Source organism: Anthonomus grandis, chromosome 15 (genome assembly GCF_022605725.1).
Source record: "Anthonomus grandis grandis chromosome 15, icAntGran1.3, whole genome shotgun sequence".
Classification (NCBI taxonomy): domain Eukaryota; kingdom Metazoa; phylum Arthropoda; class Insecta; order Coleoptera; family Curculionidae; genus Anthonomus; species Anthonomus grandis.
The window spans coordinates 4,733,739-4,754,591 of NC_065560.1; the positions used below are offsets into that span (position 1 = coordinate 4,733,739).

Below are 20,853 nucleotides of genomic sequence, written 5' to 3' on the forward strand. Positions count from 1 at the left end.
ACGTAGCCTTGGTTTTATCACTAGAAATTGTGTACATCTTTCACCTTATTGTTTCAAATTACTTTATTACTCTTTGGTACGTTCCGTGCTTGAGTATGCGTCTGTAATTTGGTCCCCTTATTATGATTCTCATATTGAACGCCTTGAGGCTGTACAAAGAAGATTCTTAAGATCCCTTGCCTATAGAGCTGAACTTAATATTTTTCGTAATTATTACATCGACTATAATGCTATCAGTGTCCAATTTAATATCCCTAATATTGAAATCAGACGGCATTATTCTGATGCTACCATCTTGGAAGCAATTCCTTTTAACACCTGTCAAAGAAGGATAAACTCTTCTATGTTTCGTTTACCCTTTCATTCGGCCAACTATGGGTTTTTTTCTCCACTGATTAGGACCTTGCGTTTCTTTAATGAAAATAGTTTGGATCCATTTTCAGGCGGCTTACGGTCATTCAAATCAAAAATAAATAATCTTACACTTTAACCTACGTTCCTTGGATATTGTTAAGTTTTTAACCCTGTTGATTGTTTTTTCAGAGGTTTTATCTTGGTATATTTTTTTTTTGTAATTCTAGTATTGTATTTATATTGTTATATTGTCTAGTATTTTGTATTATCTATTTTGTTTTTGTAAACTGGCTCTGCCGTATATTGAAATAAATAAATAAACTTTACCAGACAAGACAGCCAAACTCTAAATAATGTGACTTTAATAAGGAAACATACAGAGTCCTCAGCATCATTAGATTATTAAAGTCCTTTATGAATTCCAATATTTTCAATGCCTTAGTGCGACAGTGAGCAATATAATCCACAAATAATATAATTCGATGTACTTGCGTTTTTTTATTATTAAATTGAGACATTTACTCTCGCAACAGTTGAATCTTGATATTTTTAAATGATCTGCATACAGCAGAATTTCACAGTTTTAAAAAACACGCATTAATAACAATAATTACTAAGTAAAAATGCAAACAACAATCGTGAAATGAAATATCTTTTCTAATAAAAAAAATTATTTATTTCTACAATTGATATACTCGTTCCCTTAAAGATTACAAAATTAAACAAAACCATTAATAATTTTTAATACATTATTAAGCTCTATGTGAAACTTATATTTCATATAATAATAACGTCTAACTGGCTATCATATTCAAATTTTCTTTTTAAATATAAATTTTATTTAAATACAAGTGAGGATACAACAATGTCCTGTAAAATGTAGATACACTTAAGTCTACAAACTGGTACTTCACCGATTTTGGTACTAACATTTTTTTTTAGTTTATCACTATGTGAGGTGTGCAAGAAAATAACTTTGCTGGTTAGTAATAAAGAGATTTCATTAATATGGTGTTATAAACCATTGAGTAATTCAAACTGAAGAAAGTATATAACAAATGTCCGTTTAACAAAAATTCCGTTACATTATTTACAATGTATACAAAGGAATTAAATAGACATAGAATATAGAAAAATGCATAATCAGATATATAATTTTTTTTTATTACTTAAACATGCCTAACAATAAAAATATAATTCTCTTCTAAACGCTGCTATACAACTAGCAAAATACTTGGTACGTATATTTTCCTAAATTAATAAAAAATAATGGTCAAAATGTGGAAAAATAAAATAAAGTGAAAAATAGGGTTCGATACTATTTACATGGCAGTTACATGTATGATACTACATTTGTTATTTAGTGTTATGGTGCTTACATGGGGTGCTTAAAAAACAATATTAGGGTATAATAAAATATTCTTTTTGACTTGTATACTTATTGAAAGCCCTGTATTTTAGTCAACCACACGAAAAATTACTCTTAAAATATGTAATATAAAAGAAAACTCAGTGCTTAAAACCGATAGGTAAATAAAGCTTAAAATACCCAATATACATAAATATAAAAAGTGGAACTTAATCGAGATACATTTAACCTAAAATCAACTATAAAACCTATAAATTTGATCTTTACATTAAGGCTAGGGGGGGTCTGGTAAAAAGGACATTTTTTTGAAGAGCTATTTTACTAGCTTATAAACAATATCTTTTATAATTCCTACATTTTTATGTGAATTGAACCCCTTTAGGGGTCTTGTGAGACGTATTTTTTAATGTAATTACCGTTTTTTTTAACTAAAACCATAACAATTAGATGCATGTGGCAATAATAATTGCGTTAAAAATTTATTCAATTTACTGATGCTGAACATACAGGTGATTCTTGACTTGATTGAGAGAGATTTAACCACGTTTCAATAATTATTAATTACGGTTATAAACATAAATTCTATCCAACGAATAAGTATTTAATTGATAAACGGATCCCGTTTTTATTATGGCCGTCTCAGTTACCCGATCTTAGCCCATTTAAGAAGTTGTGGAATCATTCAGTCATATTTACTTGCAGTGAATATTTTCACCTTGTCATCATTATTATTATCCACTTTTCTGCATTAAATTTGCTGCAAAACATTGAGGTGGTTACATACAGATTTACCCACAAAATTTAAAAGCATTAATTACACTATAAGCATACATTAAAACCAATAGATATGCATTTAATTGATAAAATGATTTAGTTTTTAATTTGGCCGTCTCAGTTACCAGATCTAAGCCCGTTCCAGAAGCTGTAAAATATCCTGGAAATTTTCCACACGAATTCCAAAAATTTCGTTCAGTCATATTTTCTTAATAGTTTAATGGGACTATTTTCTTACAGTGAACATTTTAACTTTGTCATTATTATCCACTTTTCTGCCTTAAAAGTGTATTTAAGTTGCTGTGAAACATGAACTATAAATTCAATTCAATGACTATGTATTTTATTGATAAAATTATCCAGTTTTTATTTTGGCCGTCTCAGTTACCCGATCTAAGCCCATTTAAGAAGTTGTAGAATGACCAGGAAATTGTTCACACTGATTCCATAAGTTTTTTAATTCATTCAGTCATATTTTCTTAATAGTTTAATAGGACTATTTTCACTTTGTCATCATTATTATCCACTTTTCTGCAAAACATTGAGGTGGTTACATACAGATTTACCCATAAAAATTAAGAAGTATTAATTACACTATAACCATACATTTAATTGATAAAATTATTTAGTTTTTATATTGGCCGTCTCAGTTACCCAATCTAAGTCCATTTGAACAGTTGCGGAATGGCCAGGAAATTTTTCACATTAGTTCCACACATTTTATTATGTTTTTTAATTCATTCAGTCATATTTTCTTAATAGTTTAATAGAACTATTTTCTTACAGTGAAAATTGGAACTTTGTCCACTTTCTGCATTAAAAGTGTATTTAATATGCTGTGAAACATGTACTATAAATATACAATCAATTAATCGACTATATATTTAATTGATAAAATGATATAGTTGTTATCTTGGCCGTAGTTGTGAAATGTCCAGCAAATTTTGCACAAGGTCCAAAAATTTGATCCTGTTTTTTAATTCATTCAGTCATGTTTTCTTAATAGTTTCATGGGACTATTTTCTTACAGCGAAAATTGGAACTTTGTTATTATTATGCACTTTTTTGCATTAAAAGTGTATTTAATTAGCTGTGAAACATGGACATTGAATTCAATGACTATCTATGTATTTAATTGATAAAATGATCTAGTTTTTATCTTGACCGTCTCAGTTACTTGATCTACGCCTATTTTTGAAATTCAAATTGCAAGTATTACGATTCTAAACATAAATTCAATCCAATGAATATGATAAGACCATCAAGCTTATATTATGGCCGTCTCAGTTACCTAGATCTAGGCCCATTTGAGAATTTATGAAATGCCCAATAAAATAATTCAATTCCATTATTTTTTCTTAATATTTATTTAAAATTTGCAGAAAAACACATTTTGATTTATATTCACTTAAAATTTACTTTCTAAAAATGTGCTAAAGTTTATCACACAAGTGACCGTTATTAAAATGTGCCGATGCACAACAAGTTGAATAAAAAACTACACAAATAAGTGACTAATAATTATAATTAAGTAAATTTTACGGTTATGCCAATAAAGCAGTATAAAAATATATAAAATAACCATAATAAAAAGAAATTGGATATCATTTTTTTTAAAACAATGCAGAAAAAGGTCCTTTTTACCAAACCCCGAAGAAAAACCCACTATAAAGCTTAAAACTTATTTACCATTTAACCTGCGAGGCCCAAATGTGCACGGTCGACACGAACTTGGAACAAATCGACAACGTGTTAAAGTACATCTTCTGACACACGGTGATCTTGTTATGTTTGCTCGTCTTCGATGCGGATCCGTCTTTCGGCAACGTGTAGATCCTCGAAAAGTTCCTCTTGGTCAAACGTCCCGGTATCGAGCGGTTTTTGATCGGAAACTCCTTTACGGTATTCATGACGAACTGTTTACGTCCTTGCCAGTCCATCTCGCACCAGAAATTCTGGTGCAGCTGTTGTCTCTCTTCCTCCTTAAATTTACGGCTGCACTGGTGACGACACGTCGGCGGACAAGGCGGTCCCATTTTTTTGCTACTTCGAGATTTTCGACGCACTTCAGTTTTGGTCGAGAGGAGTTGCACGTCTTCTTTGATTTGACTCTCGAGTAGGGCTGCACAGTTGATGAAGTCTTTTTCTTCTGGACCCGGTTGTTTGCTGTAAGGTTTAATAAGTTTTTGTGTCAAATACTAACAACCAAAGTACACAAACAATCAAAAATTCTCTTAATAATAACATAAAAATTTGTCACTTATTTTGACAGGCGCAAAACAATACTATTCCTCATTCCTCGTTAATAAAATATGAAAATTGATTCCACGGAGACGAGTAATGTTTACCAGTGACGTCGAGAGTGAATAATTAGATTATGCTTTAAATTATAAAGAATGTTATTGTTCATGAACTCTATCCGTTTTTTTAACGTACTTCGTTAGAGTAAAGGTCCTTATCCAATAAAAAGCATTTTGATGGAAATTAAATACTTTATAATTATTATTGATTTCTTAATAAGTTTTTATTATTCTACGTTTATGACGTTGGTTGTCCCTTGATATGATGTCATGACAGTATCGGTATTAACTTGTGAAAAAATCGATTTTCGTAATAGTTCACAAAAATACTCAAATGAGACCTTTTTCAACCAAAAACTGAAGAAAAAACAGAGAACTTCACAAATACCGAATGTAAACCAGTTCTAGCCTTTCAATGTTCTAAGCAAAAATTAGTTTATTTAAAAAAAAAATCAGAATTATTTACAAACTCCATTTACTCCATTTACAAACTCCAGTACATGCACAGTACACAATAAACAAACAAAGTTTGTTATACAAACAATAAACAAACTTTGTTTGTTTATTGTGTACTGGAGTTTGTAAATGGAGTACACAATGAACAAACAAAGTTTGTTTATTGTATACTTAAATGGAGTTATGTTTCATTCTTACAGTTGAAGAATGTGTATTGCATTCATTTGAAAACATTGTTCATTTTTCCTTCCCTTCCTTTTTTATATGGTTTCCTTAAGATTAAAATATAGTTTGTTTTCATATTTATAATCCGGTCAATAGGTGTTTTCTTTATTTAAAAAAAAATTGTTTTCAAACTATATATGTGATATTTGAATATCATTTGGCATCTTTATAAACATTAAACTGAAAGAGTCCAAAAGAAAATGGTACACTATATGTATGTTGAAGAAACAGGCCTTTTTTACTTTTTTTTAATATCTTGGGAAACAAGGTGATTCTTCCCTGGTATATTTATGTAAAACTAATAATTACCACAATAACAACTGTCAACTTTTGTAGATTGCATAGGGTTATTCATGGCATACAGGATGTTTCAAAGTGTAAGAACCTATCAAAGTTGTTTCTTTTTAAATGGAACACCCTCTATATTATTTGATTTTCGGATTATACATCCCAAATAAAGGTAGGTTTTGTCAAGGTCTACCCAGCCCTGTTTTCTCTTTATTTACCATATTTGCACTGAGGAGCACTAAACTATTTAATTTTGCAGTTCATTTGTAAAAAATTACTATTTTATACAAAAGTTGCTTAATTTAAATAGAACAACTTGTATTTTATATGACAATGAATTATTTTGCGAATTTAATAAGGTCTTTCGATACCTAAACCTTCTTATTTGTATAAAAAATAGCAATAGTTAAAATGCTATAAGAAAAAATCCAGGGATCTTGATCGAATGGCCTCGATAGGACTACTTCTTCCTATCCATCGGTTATGGGAATTATTATTTAAAAACCACGGTGGTGGACATGTGGCGGTGTTCCATTCATTTGAGGCCGCATAATTCTTCGACGGCATAGAGGAATATTCTCCAATAATAATTAATAATCTTCTCTAGGGTAAACTTTTATTTTAAATACAGTAATTTTAGCAAAAAGAAAATCTGTTAAAAGCTTTAATTATTAAACGAGAACTTTAAAAAAGCGTTTAAGTAACTGACGAAGAAATTATAAACATGACCTGTCATCACGTCGGTGTTTTTTTTTCATAAATTCTGTAGTGTAGCCAAAATATTCCGTGTAGTATGACGCGAATAACCCTGCATAATCAAATTTAAAATAATCTTTAGTGATGGTTATAAGAAGTTTTTATCATCTATAAAAATTCTGTTGTCCCTTTTGGTTTTTTAGTACTAAACTAACATGAGTGCCTATTAAATTACTTACTTCATTAGCTGCCTTTTGTGGACATGCCTGCTACTGCCTTGTGCCTGATTGCAATTTTGATCGTCATCTTCAATAATACTCCCGTCATGATTAATGTTCTTCACCGTGCTCCTTACGAACTCCTCTGACACCGTCAGTGTGTTAAGGTACATTTCTCGACACACTATAGCAGTATCATATTGGTACGGCAAAGTAAAATGTTTGATCTCATGTTTTTGCTCTTTGGTTATTTTGTCTTTGTTTATTTGTACCTATGGAGCGAAATAAATGATTTTCAATACTGAGGGTTTCAACTAAGTGATGGGCTTCACTTACCTGTATAGTTGATAATATAAAATGCTTCTTATCGACTTGGGCAGGCAAATTCCAAAATTCCCTATGTATCTCCTTGCGCACGTCATCAGTTAACTTTAAGCCGCATTGCATCGCGCAGGAGCAGGGAGGTTTCAACGGTGTAAACTCTAATTTTGGCCTTTTTATTTGTGGTGAGGGCAAATGATGTAATTGTACTTCTTTGGTAATGTCTTTGGGATAATGCAAGGGCGGCACTTGGGACATGCCGCTTCTCGGTGTGATGGTTACATTGTTCAAGTGGGGTGGCGTAAAAGGGGTTGGTTGTGGAGAGTAAAATTGTTGAGGTAAATGATGAGAGGTGGCGGGAATTTGTCGAGAAGTAGCTGGAAATTGCTGTGCGGTGGGTGGATATTGATAAGCAGAGGTAGGAGGAAACGGTTGTTTTTGTCTTGGTGAGGGAAGTTGATTGTTCATTGGCTGCTCTAGTTTTGGCTGAATGACTGTAAATTGGCGGCGCTGCCCTTCTTCGTAATGGTCTATGTTGTATTTTCTTTTAGGTGGTTTGATCGGCTCGGTTTTTGGAAGAAGTAGATCAATCGGTTGCTCGTTAAGGGATAGAGTATTTAGATACATCGTCTGTTTAAAAGAAGAAGTGCTGCTTTATATAAATCTTATATGATTGACTTAATATTTAGTCAAGACAAACTTTATTCCAAATAGTTTTAACATATTTAGGAGGGTCAAGCCTAAGTTTTGTGCTTAACACTCCTTCATTTGAATAGTGTAACTAGAGTTGCATGTTTGTAACTATCACTTAATTAATATAACTCAACTTTATTATAATCACAATATTTATAAGTTATGACAGATGTGTATTTGATTCTTTAGATTTACCAAGTCTCAAAAGTACTCAGGGTTTTTCAATAATGGTGATATTTTTGAATTTTGTTCTTTCATGCAGAGTGCTCTTAATTAAAACAATTATAAACACAGGTCCATAATATGTTACAAATCTTTGACATCAAAATTAAAAATTTTTTTGTAATTTTGGTCTTGATAGATTTTCTAATATACTTCAAAACACCATGTATATTAGAATCTTGATAAATCTTCTAAACAATATTTCTATTAAGATAAGATTTATTAAAAGTATATTTTTACAGATCTTGGATTATGCAATACTGTAATAATTATCATAATTTGACGTTTCCCCAATTGCATCAGTTTTAATCTTATAATGTTCATTATTTTTAGTACAATAATTGCTAAACTATTTTCGATTGTAGACAGACAAAAAAAAATTGATAAGAGCAGTGAATTTACAATTAATGCTGCAAAATCATACATACTGCAAGTACTTGACTAGTTCGTACAAAGTGTGTTTAGACTTTGGAAAAACTCTTGAAAATTGACTTGTAAAATTTACCTTTATTAGAATAGAAATCATAAAATATAGAACCCATTAAGGCAATTAAAAATAGCTCTTATTGGCATTAATTAATGTAGAAATTTTCAACTGATAATTTATCCAAAGCAATTTTAAAATACTAATTTTGTTGGTTTATATTGATGTTCCATTTGATCATACTCAGGATAGACTAGATTTAATAAAACCAAATTTTATATACTACATATCATCAAAGGTCATATTAGAAACATGAGTTTAATTAAGAAAATTGGTCAGAATCTGTGTTCTTAATATTAATTGATACTGTTAAAAACCTAATGAAATCAACATTCAACTGACATCAAATCTGAATTTTCCTCTAGTTTCGAAGTGGCAAATGATTGAAAATCCTTTTAGAATTGAACAAAAGAGACTTTTCTGTTGAGGTAAAGTAAGGGATTAAGTAAGATGCACAAGTCATAGAAACATTGGTAGAAAAGATATTGGAGTTTATTTTTATACATCAAGCACATAGATTCTATTATAAAATTACATACCAATGTCAATATTTTACTACGGATAAAAAATGGATAGCATGAGTCTCTGGAGGGGCAAGTTTGCAATCACTGCTCTGTTTGGTAGAAATTGTTATAATAAAGAATATTTTAATTTATCTCTATTATATATTTTCAGTTCTTCTCATGTATATTGTTGTACAAGTAGTTGCTTTAACTTAAGCACAGTTCTATTGGAATTTAGACATTTTGAGGTCATAGAGAAGTAGTGGGAACGAACTCTCTATTAACCTTCTATTTTGCATATGTTGAATCTAGACTCTCTTATAGCCTAGGGAAACGATGCATCAACTAGTAATAGAATTTTCTTATTCCAAAAAAGGGTATTACGTACAGGGGACAGTTTTTTCTCTTTACAGATCTAATATACTTATGTTTGTCAAATATAATGTAACCATATGTCAATAAACTCTGGGCCTATTAACACAAGATTTTAACATGAGCTAGAGGTACCAAGGCTAAGTATAACTAGTGTTACAAAGCACTTAATACCAGAAGTATTTTTAGGCAAAAAATTAAAAGCCATCTATTAAAACACTCTTCTAAAGAATATTTCAAGAAAAATGTTGGTACTGCAATAGTTAAATGGTATTTTTAGTTTTATGCATGACTGGTTTTTAACTATTTTAATTTGACGAATCAATGCTGCCACTTTGTAGCCAATAAGGTAACATACTGGCTTGATTTATAAGAATTTATTGGTTTTTTCAAAAGGATCTTCAAGTAAATGCTTGGAAATTTAATTTAACATGTGCAAACACAATTTATTAATAATTTATGAAAGGAAGAACTTCCTAAAGGACCACACTCTTTATGCCCTCTCATATCAATTTAAATGTGTTGCACTTAAAAACATAAAAAAATAAGACAAATAATCAAAATCATTTATTCAATTGTAATAAACCATCCTCGAAATGTCTCCTTACCTGGCAAACACTAATGTGGCCCCCATCTTTCATTGGCAAAACAAATGTACGAACTGAAGTATACCGATCCCTCTCAATAGTGTTAATTATAAACAGTTTCCTTTCTTCCCAAGACTTAAGTTTTGTCCAAAAATGCTCGTGAATTTTCAATCTCACCTCCTCAGCTAGTTTATTGCCGCACTGTTCAATACATGAACAAGGTGGCTTAATATCTTGTTTGTATTTTGAGTCCAAAAACTCCCCCTCCGGTGGGATATCTTCTTCTTTAACAGGACCGTCAGATGTTTCACTATCTGAGGAGTCGTCCCCGTCTTCTTTGGGCTCCTTGGAAGAACTTTTCTTGCTGGACTTTGTTGGGTCGAACATTTTGGGAATGGTTGTAGGATTGTTCACTAACTTGATCGTAGCCTCGTCTAGGACATTATCCGGGTATTTTTGTAAAGTGGTCTCGATAAACTTAGCGCTGATGGCCAAGGTATTAAAGAACATTGTCTTACAAACGAGCGTAAAACCGTCCTCCATTTCCAAATAATATTTCCGGAGGAACTTTTTTCTTTGTTTGTTTTTTGGATGGGGCACACGCAGTACTTGCACCAGACGTCTCACGTGCGTCCTCCGATCTTCCCAACTTTTTATTTTGCCCCAAAAATGTAGATAATTGTCCTGACGAAATCGTTCGGCTATACGGCGATCGCATTCCATCTTGCAGTCGATGCACGGCTGTCCGATGACCCTTTGTTTAATAGTATTTTGGTAGGAATACTCCCCGTTTAATCTATCGGGCTTTTTTTCCTGTTTCCCTTTATGAACTTGAATGATACTCCGTCTGGTAGTGATATAAGAGCACTCCTCTTCGGATTCTTCGCTCTCACTTTTCTCGGCGAAGTTTTCGCCGTTTTCGGGGTCCGCGACCGACGTCATCTTGTTAAATTCGAGTTGGGAATATTCGAAAGTTGCGATATTTCGGGTTTATTGGCGAATCCAGCGGGTTAACGAGGGAAATATCCGCGTTTTTATGTTATCTCGCTCGCGGATTTTGTAAACAATAACAAGGTTAAAAGAATGGCCGTCTGTCAAACGTAGAGTGATGCCAACTTTCGACGCCTGAATGACACTAGACGTGCGCGCACATGCGCCCTCTACGTGCGCCTTACCGTAAAGCTCGCTACAGACGATCGGCAGTAGTTCGCGATTCGCATAATGCGTAATTAATTATAATATTTCCTTTATTGCCAACAAAATCAAAATAAATTTGACAAAGCAACGTCAAGCAGAAATGGTGAATTCCCTAAAATAGATTCACGATGAATATTGCATATAATAAGTAACATGATACAATCAAATACATATAGAATAAAATGAGATAGACTAACAAACAGTAAAAGTTAAAACAGCAACTACAAAGTTAAAATTACAATATCAATAAATGAAGTTCAAAATATATAGAATATGTACATATGTGTAACAGGTTCACAGGTCTGGCACATCAAAATCTAAATTTAAAATCATAAAAGCACTTATCTAAAAGAAACTGACTAGTGGCTTTCCTAAATTTAACACTATTATTAATGGATTTTATTTCTGGTGGTGATAACCCATATGCTTTAACTGCCATATAATAAGGACCCCTTTCAAAAAACGCTGAACCATGGGCTGGTGCCCGAAGATATTCCCTCCCCCTTGTGATTACTGCAATATCAGTGCCATAATGGTCACTGTTTACTGAAAAAAGGTGTGGGTGCCTTTTGACAAACATCACTAAGGACATAAAGTAGATTGAAGGCACAGTCATTATGTTCAGTGATTCAAAATATGGTTTGCATGATGTTCCAGGGCGCAACCCCAGCATAGCTCTGATGATCCTTTTCTGAACTACAAAAATTTGAGGAGCCACAGAGGATGATCCCCAAAACATCACACTATAGGCAATCAATGACTGCACCCCTGAAAAATAAAACTGTCTTATGGAATTTACTGTTAATGAATATTTTAGTCTTCGCACTAATGCACAAAAGATATTTAGTTTAGATTGGAGCACCCTCACATGTTCCTCCCAGCCAAGAGCAGTGTCCAAGGTGACCCCTAAAAATTTAACTGTGTTTTCCACAGGCACTGATTTGCCTCGCATTTTCAAATAAACAGACTCTGTTAATTTGGGATTTTTCTGAAATAGCATTAGACCAGTCTTTTCGCAGTTCAGAATTAACCCTGCCTCATCACACCAATCCTGCATTGTCCCCACTGCACATGAGCACTCGTTAGCCAGGCTCCCAAAATCCTGCCCCACCACGACAGCCGATGTATCATCAGCATACTGGCAGAGGAGTCCCGCAGCCACCTCATCTGAAAGTGAATTCACATACAATAGAAACAGCACAGGACCGAGAATCGAGCCCTGAGGTACACCTTGCGAAACAATAACTGGCTTAGAATAATAATCTCTATTGTCCTTTGAGATACACACAATTTGTTTGATTTCCTCCAGATAAGACCCCAGTAAAGCACCAGACAATCCTCTCAAACCATAGTGTTCCAATCTATGCAACAACATCCTATGATCAATGGTGTCAAAGGCCTTAGAAAGATCAAAAAAAAAAATTTTTTTTTTTTTTTTTTTTTTCGTCGGGTAGTTCGTGTAATTGACGCATAGGGCATACAGACTGTACTGTTCACAATTCGTGATGCATTCATGGTTCATTCAGTTCGCAAATATGGAGAATGACGATGATCTGAAGTGAAATAAACGGAAAAAACGCAGATGGTGGAGTGTATCATTATTCAAACATAGAGATAGGTACATTGTACACAGGTTACATTGTAATATACGGTAAAATTGGCTCGGAAGCACGAAGATGAAGGTGTATTCAATAATTGTTCTTTGTACGAGGCGTTGGAAAATAAGACCTTAAATCTACCTATTGCCAATTTGAGCAAAGCCTGTGCCCTATGTTAAAGTTGGCGGCAACGCGTTCCTTTTAAAAGTATAAATAACATATCAGAGCGTATATTAAACTGTAAGCTTTCTAGAGCCCGCAGAATAATTGAAAATTCATTCGGCGTTATGTTTGCAGTATTTCGAGTTTTACGGAAACTCATTCAAATCAAATCAAATATGCTTTATATTTTTATTTTTAAAAATTGAATATGAGACTCTGTCCAAGGAACACATCATATATTATTATTGTTAAATATATATTTTTTATTTTTATATTTTATTTTTATATTTTATTTTTATATTTTTTATTGATTTGGTCAATCATTTCTATGAAAAACATACAAAATACCCTGGATATTGAGCAGTAAAGTTTCTTAATGTTTTACTAGATGTTGTAAAGTCCTTGCCACTAAGTTCTTTACAAACAAGGCTGAAAATCTGCCTAATGAGTAATTCAACCAAAATATAAAAATCTACAATATACCATATGCGGGACCACATACTTTGCGTTATTTTTTATTAAAACTGAAACCCAGTAAAAAGGCATGATTATGAGAACTCATATTCATTTAATAAAATATATTTCCTTGCTCCCTAATCGTATTACAATTTTGCTTTATGTTCGGTATAAGCTACTCCGTCTTGTATTAACTTATCGATATCGCTACCCCCATACCCGATTTCTTCGAGAATTTCAACAGTGTGTTCACCCGCATTCGGTCTTTTTAAATCGGCCGTCGATTGCCCGGGAGTTCTACTCAATTTCGGTGCCGGCTTTGGTGCATAAATGTCACCGACCTTTATAAAATGCCCGTTGGTTTTATTAAATTCATGCTCAGGCGCCTCGTTTAGGTCCAAAACGGGCATTACGCACGCGTCAAGTTTCTCAAACACTTGGCACCACTCTTGTCGGGTTTTTGCTAAAAATTTCACTTTGAACAACTCCTTGATTCTGTCTCCGAAGTCCCACTGAGGCGCGTCATCTTCGCTCACACCCAACCCTAACAACAAATCTTTGTAAAATTTCCGTTCTATAGCACCGACAGCCATAAATTTGTCATCTTTAGTTTTATAAACTTCGTAAAACGGAGCTCCCGAATCGAGTAGATTCTCGCCTCTCGGATTGCCCCATATTAGGGGCATGTTTTGAGATCGATAGAGGAAACTTCCGAGGTAGGAGGAACCGTGTACCATGTTCGCATCTACGATTTGCCCTCGGCCAGTCCGTTCACGTTCAAACAGTGCCAAAAGAATTCCTGTTTAAGCATTATTTTATTATTTGATATTAAGTTGCGTAATCATAGTGTTACAGTACCTAAAGCACACATTAGTCCTCCTCCACCAAAGTCAGCCGCCAAATTAACCGGGAAAATGGGGTTTTCCCCTTTTCTACCAAACAGCGACAGCAGCCCTGACAAAGCGAGATAATTGATATCATGTCCCCCCTTTTGCGAATACGGTCCAGATTGACCATAACCGGTTAACCTGGCGTAGATAAGCCTGGGGTTTTCTTGCATTAATATTTGGGGTCCGAGTCCCAGTTTTTCCATGACGCCGGCCCTATATGGTTCCAGGGTAACGTCGGATTTCTGGATTAACTTTTTCAGGATGGTTATTGCTTCTGGAGATTTTAGGTCCACGCAGAGTGATCGTTTTCCATTCGAAAGACTGTCGTATTCTTCCATGCCTCCGGCCTAAAACGTAAATCATTTTAGAGATTAAACTGAGTATGTTGGTGTTGATTGCAATGACATTAAAGCATTGTACTAAATAAAAAATCGTCAGTCGTTTCAGGTCGGTATACAATTATGTCAGATTTATTTAGATATACCTGGTTAAGCAACATCCCTTTGGGTTTGAGGGTGAGTTAATTAGTTTCTTGGTTGTAGAAAAGGGTGTATGTATCCATAGCTCAAATGTGGGTGAACATACGATTTGTCAAAAGTCAAGAAGAAGAAAAGAGAGGTGTGTTACTCACGATGTGCCACAAGCACTTAAAGTCTTTTGATATTATGGCACACATTGACCAACCAAGTAGATTAAGTAACCCTTACTAGACAGTAACGTTTCTGAACTGCCTCTGTACTAATTTCAATTAAAAAAAAACGTTCTTTGTTTGATGAAGAACAAAGTTTAACCTAAACCAAGGTTTTTTTCATAACAAACCAAGATTCATTGACTATCAAGTAATTCCTCTAAATTAAGAAAACAAAATCAAAGCTTTAACAATGGATCTTTGTCACTCGTATTCGCATTGCCAAACAGATTTTTTTATAGTAATCTCATAAATTGAGCATCAAATAAGTTATTTTTTATAAAAATCTACAGCATCATAAAATGCATGTGTGATGTTATTATAATTTTGTATTGTTACCAATTTTGTGGTGTATGTAGATTAGTGCAAAAATAATAACTCCTTAATATGTAATTGTTGTTTCTATGGTAGTCTGGTCTTGTCGATATGGATTGATGTATCTGGTTAACCCATTAATGCCCAAGGGTAAAAATAATAAGAAAATTTAACACTTATATAGAAATTTTTTATTTATTTACCCCTAAAAACAATATTTCGAATATATTTTTTTTTCAATATTTTTGAAAAAAAATTCTGTTGCGAAAACGCATCACTGGGACAATTAATCAAAACTATTATATTTAACTACAAATAGTCTAGTATTAACTGATTGTATTAAAAATAAACAAATATTTCACAAAAAAAGTGTAGAACAAAACATATTTTACATTTCATAATGTTGCGAAAACGCATCAGTGGGACGATACGATATAATATTTGGTACTACGTTTTATGGCGCCGTGTGATACTCAGCAAAGCAAGTAGTATGTATAGGTGCTCTTGACACTTTTGGCACATGTATACAGTTTGACTGTGACATATTCGACACCTCCTTCGTGCCTTGTCAGGACTATGGGTCAACACATGGCCTATATTGTCGAAACGTAATTCGTTGATTCCTGTTGCAAGATTTCTAATTACCCTGATTTTCTCTGTTTTTATAAGACGAAGTGCTATATAGGATTTGAAATCAAGTTGCGACATTGATGTATCATTGAAAATGTTATAAAATTTCCATGCATGGACAGTTAGGCTGTCAATGGCATTGATGAATATAGGCCACCACCACTTTTTTCCCAGTACATTACACCTGTAATTGGCGATGCCATTATCGTACAAATCCACTCCCCCCATATACTTGTTATATTGAGGTATAACATTGGGTTGAGGAACAGACTTATCAACTCTTTTTTTCCTATCAAATCTTTTCACACGACTAATAGGCTCAACGCCAAAAGTATTACTAGCAACAGTCACCACCGAATTGTCGTTTCAACGAGCAATTGAGACGTTTGACAATTTGTCATATGCCGCTGAGTAGGTCCCACGGTCCTTCTTTCCTATCGACTTAGGATCTTCAACTGGACATTTGTTAGTTCTGTTGTCCCTGATGGTACCAGTAGCAAAAAAGCCATTACTCATGCAATTTTTCACTACATCAACACCTTTATCTTCATCATTGGACCAATAAAGTCTAGTTTGTGGAAGCTTATGATACCCCGATAAAAGGAGAATGCCAATAAAACCTAAAAATTCATCTTTCTGCAATAAAAAGCTATGGCGGTTATTATCTCTAGCATATTTTAGCGTAAACTCTAATACTAGGTTCACAACTTCATCGTCGAAAAATAAAAAGAAAATTTCTAATGGAGTCTTTCCACTATATAGATTTTTTAAATGTTCTTTATTTTGAAATTCTACTGAGGTTGGAGAGTGTGTGTAGCTGATCTCACCTTTTTCCCATTTTGCTCCTGGGGATTGCTGAGGCACTTTACCTGCAAGTAACTTTCTCCGAATGGAAGCAAGCGTTTCATCGTCGGACGAATCGTCAATAAAATTCTGTTGAAAGTCCGGCGAGTTTGAAGTACCTGGCGAAATTGGCAGATCCTTCTCAGACCTTTTGTCACTGCCCACTGTCTCAGCTTCAGCCTGAAAATCCTTGTCTGAGGGACCCTGTAACTCAAATGTCCGGTGGGATATAAACCTCATCGATATACCCTAAAACAATTTTTGACAGGAACAATCGAATGTATAAAACAAATTTAAATTTTGTGAAACATAATAAATAAATATCACCAAGTTTATATTTTACCTTTCTCTTGTTCTAAAACAATCTCCTCCATAGCTTCTACTAATTCTTTTCGAGTAAGAAACCACCTATAAGCCATTTTAAACTTGTTTCACGACGACACGAACCGTAAAACATAAATTCTTTCGCTAGACTGCAAATCTAAGCACTTTAGTTCCCGACTATTATTCCTTTCTTGACAGGCTCAAACGTGAAAAAGTCATGTGTTGTTTTATGGTTTATACCAGTGATGCGTTTTCGCAACAGCAGATTTTGTTGCATTTTTTTTATCGCCAATAAAGATAACTGATTCGTAATAACATATGTACAACTGTAAGGATTTATGTTCATATTTGAAGAAAACAGTGTTTGCTTTAAAAAAAGAAACCCGAAACTATTTTTTTTAGAATTTAATATACAGCGAGAAAAAAAGAAAATTTTTTACTACAATTCGTCTTGCCGTATTTGACATTGATTTGGTAAAAGAACAAATTTCCAGGTTTTTCCTAAAGTTGCATTGTAGTTCTCTTAAAATAAACTAGATAATTCAAACAGAAAATAATTAGCTGCGACAAAAAAAAAATAAATTAGGTGTTGCGTAAATGCGTCACTGGGGCAAAATGGGTTAAGGTGTTGTCCCTTAGAGAACTCCTTTGATTGTGGTTTTAGGGCCTATAAGTACACTGAGATTCTTGTGAACAACATCTTGGTTGCCGTATTATGGTAATATTTGATAAGACCAAAATTGATCTTTCCATGGACTAGATAATGGTCAAATCGGTTTAACACACGAACTTAATCAATATACCTGGACTGTCAATCCATTGAAAAGTAACTGACCACTACTAGGTGGCTGCCATTTTGAGTGATTGTGTGTGTCCTTTCGATGTTGGCAAATTTCAGTGGTGCCAATTGTAGGGAAACAAAACAATTAAAAGTTTTCGGGAGGTTATGTTTACAAAAACCAAGTTATATTCAGTTTAGAATTGATAGTTGCAATAGTTCTGATATTTTTTTTGTACTTAGTTACAGGGATAGATGCATGCACTTTAAAATATGTGCATCATTTACATTTTTGAAATAAAAAACAAGGATTATTGAGACTCTATCATTTGATTATTATTATTATACCCATTTTAACAATTCTAGTCTCTGACACGTAGGTTTTAATTTAGAACATGGTTTAAAAACAACGTCAATGAAAATGATCGGATGGTGAATGAACGACATAAAATGATGTAACTAAGAAGTATGTACTCTATGGTTTAGATAACAAAACATTAATATGCTTACCAATTCATATATAAAATAAGTTTTATTATTTAAATAAAGTTATATGAAGGAAAATTAGTACCAAACAGATATTTTAAGGTTAGATGTTAATCTTTTGCCAAATCATTTTATTATCACTGGTTAAACCGGTCAACTTTTCCAGTAATAAATTAAATACATAGTTAACTCAACCATTTTTTTTTTTTAAATTCCTAGGTTGGCAATGGTAAATAGCTGTTTAATCTTAAAGTGGAATCCCTTTATTAATCCTCTCGTGTAAACACTAGTCAAACTGAATTATCTCTAAACCGGTTTAGCCACTAAAGTATCCTAATTTCTGACTGCTATTTACACATTAATTCGTTTTCGTCAACAGTTCTTGAATTTTAAGGTGATATAGCGATTACCCTCCAGTCTGATAGATTTGTTGCTTTTGGGCAGCATTTTATTGAAGGAATTATTTGTCTACAGGCTGCAAAATAAAGGAGATCTTTCGTCGATGTAAACGTGCTCATAATGTAAATAACGTTATGATAACCATAACCTCAAACACTGCTTACGTATAAACAATGAGACGTAGAAAAAAATGCAAATGTGTAAATTACCCTGTCAATTTTTATCACAGAAGCCCCAAAATCCGCCAACACCATACCGCAAAATGGGCCTGGGGCCAACCCAGCAAACTCGATCACTTTGATTCCTTTTAATGCCATATATAAAAAAAGCTATTGATGCACTCAAAAAAACACTAATTTATAGTGCAATCGTTTTAGGACTAAAAGTCATTATCGTCACTGCATTTACATTGTTTTGATGTCCGGCTGAACTTTCGCTTAGGCCGGGTTCGTTTACACAGTGTATTTAGACAAAATCGTCACAACAGTGAAATACGATTATGCATTTAATTATAATTTTGTCATTTATATAGATGATAAAAGCTATATTCAAAAGTAGAAAAAACTAGCTTTATTATCCAGAAGAAACCTTATTAGTAATATATGGAAAATTAAGCCCATCATCAATTGTTAGACCCAAAAAATATGCTAGAATGGTGCCTTAGGATTAGGCTCATTGTTCAAAACAACATTATCCATAGAACACTTAAAACTCAAGACATTTGTTTTTTGAAGGAATTAAGGCAAACATTATTTGCATCACATCACTCCGTAATTGTTTCAAGATCAGTGTTCACAGCCATTTCGAGATCTGTCAAATTCCTCTCAGGCCAACATGGTGACCTTGCCTGTTATTAATAGAAGTGGTGAGTCATTAACATATAACAGGAAGAGTAACGGTTCCAATACAGAACCCTGGAAAACACCATTGGAAACTGGGACTTCCTGTGCCGAACAATTGTCAAAGTTGACCTTCTCGACACAACCTGACAAGTAGAATCTCAACCCTTACAAGGACAAACCTTGAAAGTCATATCTCTTTAGTTTCGACAGCAGTATGAACATACAGGATACATAACAGAACACCACCTGCATTGAGACTGGTGTCAATTAGGTCAGAAATACTAAACCTAGCATCTCCCTTTCTGGAATCCAAACTGGTTAGGACTCTTTTCTTCATGAATCTCTCGACAACTGTGGATATGACAGGCAGAAGAGATGGATTGTTATGGTCACCACCTTTGTGCAGAGGAACAATCACTGGTCTTTTAAGACAGGCAGGAAATATATTTGTTGTAAAAGAGTTATTTATAACATCAGCGAGAGCCTCTAGTGTATTGTAAGGGCAAAAAAGATCTTCAAAGACTCTGTACTTGAAAAATGTATCTTTAAAATTAAATTTATTCATAATTTCTTCAGGTGAATACTTGGTTGAAATACCTTGGGTTGGGTTGCAATATTACAGTAATATGAATTAAGGCTGTCCACTTTTACTTCAGATTCAGTTGAAATGACATTATACTTTCCTCTGAGCTCCAAGATCGTAAATACATACAGGAGGTTTCAGAATAATATTGTGATCCCTAAAGGTATGCTAAATTTCTTAACTTTTCAGCTATAACAAGTTGACATTTTATTAAATTGTCAGTAATATATGTGGCGTTTGTCTGAAATTGCTAACATATTGAATATTGACATTCCCTTATTCAATTCCTAAACGAAATTTGGAAGAGAGCACAATTTTCCACTATTTAATTTTGAGTTTAAGTTTGATTTGTAGGTGACTCATCAAAAGCCTTTGATTACGTAACTCATATAACATTAGTGTACAATCTTGAATTCTATGCTTTATAAAATTATATGGGTGTACTACAGCATTATGTCCTTGGCACAGTTTTGTTCCTTATTTACTCTAATCTACCTTAAATTGCAATGTGGCCCATCAGGTACAAGCAAGTTCTTAGGTCTGACTAAGACATCCTCAGTTAAAAGTTCTCTTAGTTCTAATGTGGTTAGAAATGTTTACCACCTGTCTGTTGGCCCTATTGCATACAAACATAGAAAAACGATGTTCAGATGAAATGTGAAGAAACACCTATAGACAGATGTCTTTTACAGTTTGATGAGTATTTATTTATCAACAAATCCTATTGAAAATGTTACATAAACAATCAATTAAACCATTAATTCTGTGACACATTTAGATATTGATTTTACAACATAGAA

The 20,853-nt window shown here is 33.4% G+C and overlaps 3 protein-coding genes across 3 annotated transcripts in view; 1 reads left to right on the top strand and 2 right to left on the bottom strand.

Moving 5' to 3' along the window:
• Positions 1–20,853, top strand: part of LOC126744959 (serine/threonine-protein kinase polo) — a 40,773-nt gene that overhangs the window by 14,269 nt on the left and 5,651 nt on the right. The gene's annotated exons all lie outside the window — the stretch shown is intronic.
• Positions 1,008–10,931, bottom strand: LOC126744955 (uncharacterized). Its single transcript, XM_050452572.1, has 4 exons — positions 9,884–10,931; positions 7,017–7,631; positions 6,702–6,952; positions 1,008–4,663 (listed from the first exon to the last, which is right to left on the bottom strand). The coding sequence occupies exons 1-4, from the start codon at positions 10,802–10,804 to the stop codon at positions 4,183–4,185; spliced, it is 2,268 nt and encodes a 755-aa protein (XP_050308529.1). The 5' UTR covers positions 10,805–10,931; the 3' UTR covers positions 1,008–4,182.
• On the bottom strand, positions 13,383–19,048 carry LOC126744962 (alpha-methylacyl-CoA racemase). The gene is made up of 3 exons (XM_050452590.1): positions 18,838–19,048; positions 14,134–14,512; positions 13,383–14,074 (listed from the first exon to the last, which is right to left on the bottom strand). The coding sequence occupies exons 1-3, from the start codon at positions 18,943–18,945 to the stop codon at positions 13,422–13,424; spliced, it is 1,140 nt and encodes a 379-aa protein (XP_050308547.1). The 5' UTR covers positions 18,946–19,048; the 3' UTR covers positions 13,383–13,421.

Bases quoted from the DNA above. Each gene is read 5' to 3' on its own strand.
- LOC126744962 (XM_050452590.1), bottom strand. From the start codon at position 18,945: ATGGCATTAAAAGGAATCAAAGTGATCGAGTTTGCTGGGTTGGCCCCA. The intron at 14,513-18,837 runs GTAATTTACACA...TTTACGTTTTAG, and splicing joins CTGTGATAAAAATTGACAGG to GCCGGAGGCATGGAAGAATA. The intron at 14,075-14,133 runs GTACTGTAACAC...ATGCTTAAACAG, and splicing joins AGGACTAATGTGTGCTTTAG to GAATTCTTTTGGCACTGTTT.
- LOC126744955 (XM_050452572.1), bottom strand. From the start codon at position 10,804: ATGACGTCGGTCGCGGACCCCGAAAACGGCGAAAACTTCGCCGAGAAA. The intron at 7,632-9,883 runs GTAAGGAGACAT...TCTTTTAAACAG, and splicing joins GCCACATTAGTGTTTGCCAG to ACGATGTATCTAAATACTCT. The intron at 4,664-6,701 runs GTAAGTAATTTA...TAAACCTTACAG, and splicing joins CACAAAAGGCAGCTAATGAA to CAAACAACCGGGTCCAGAAG.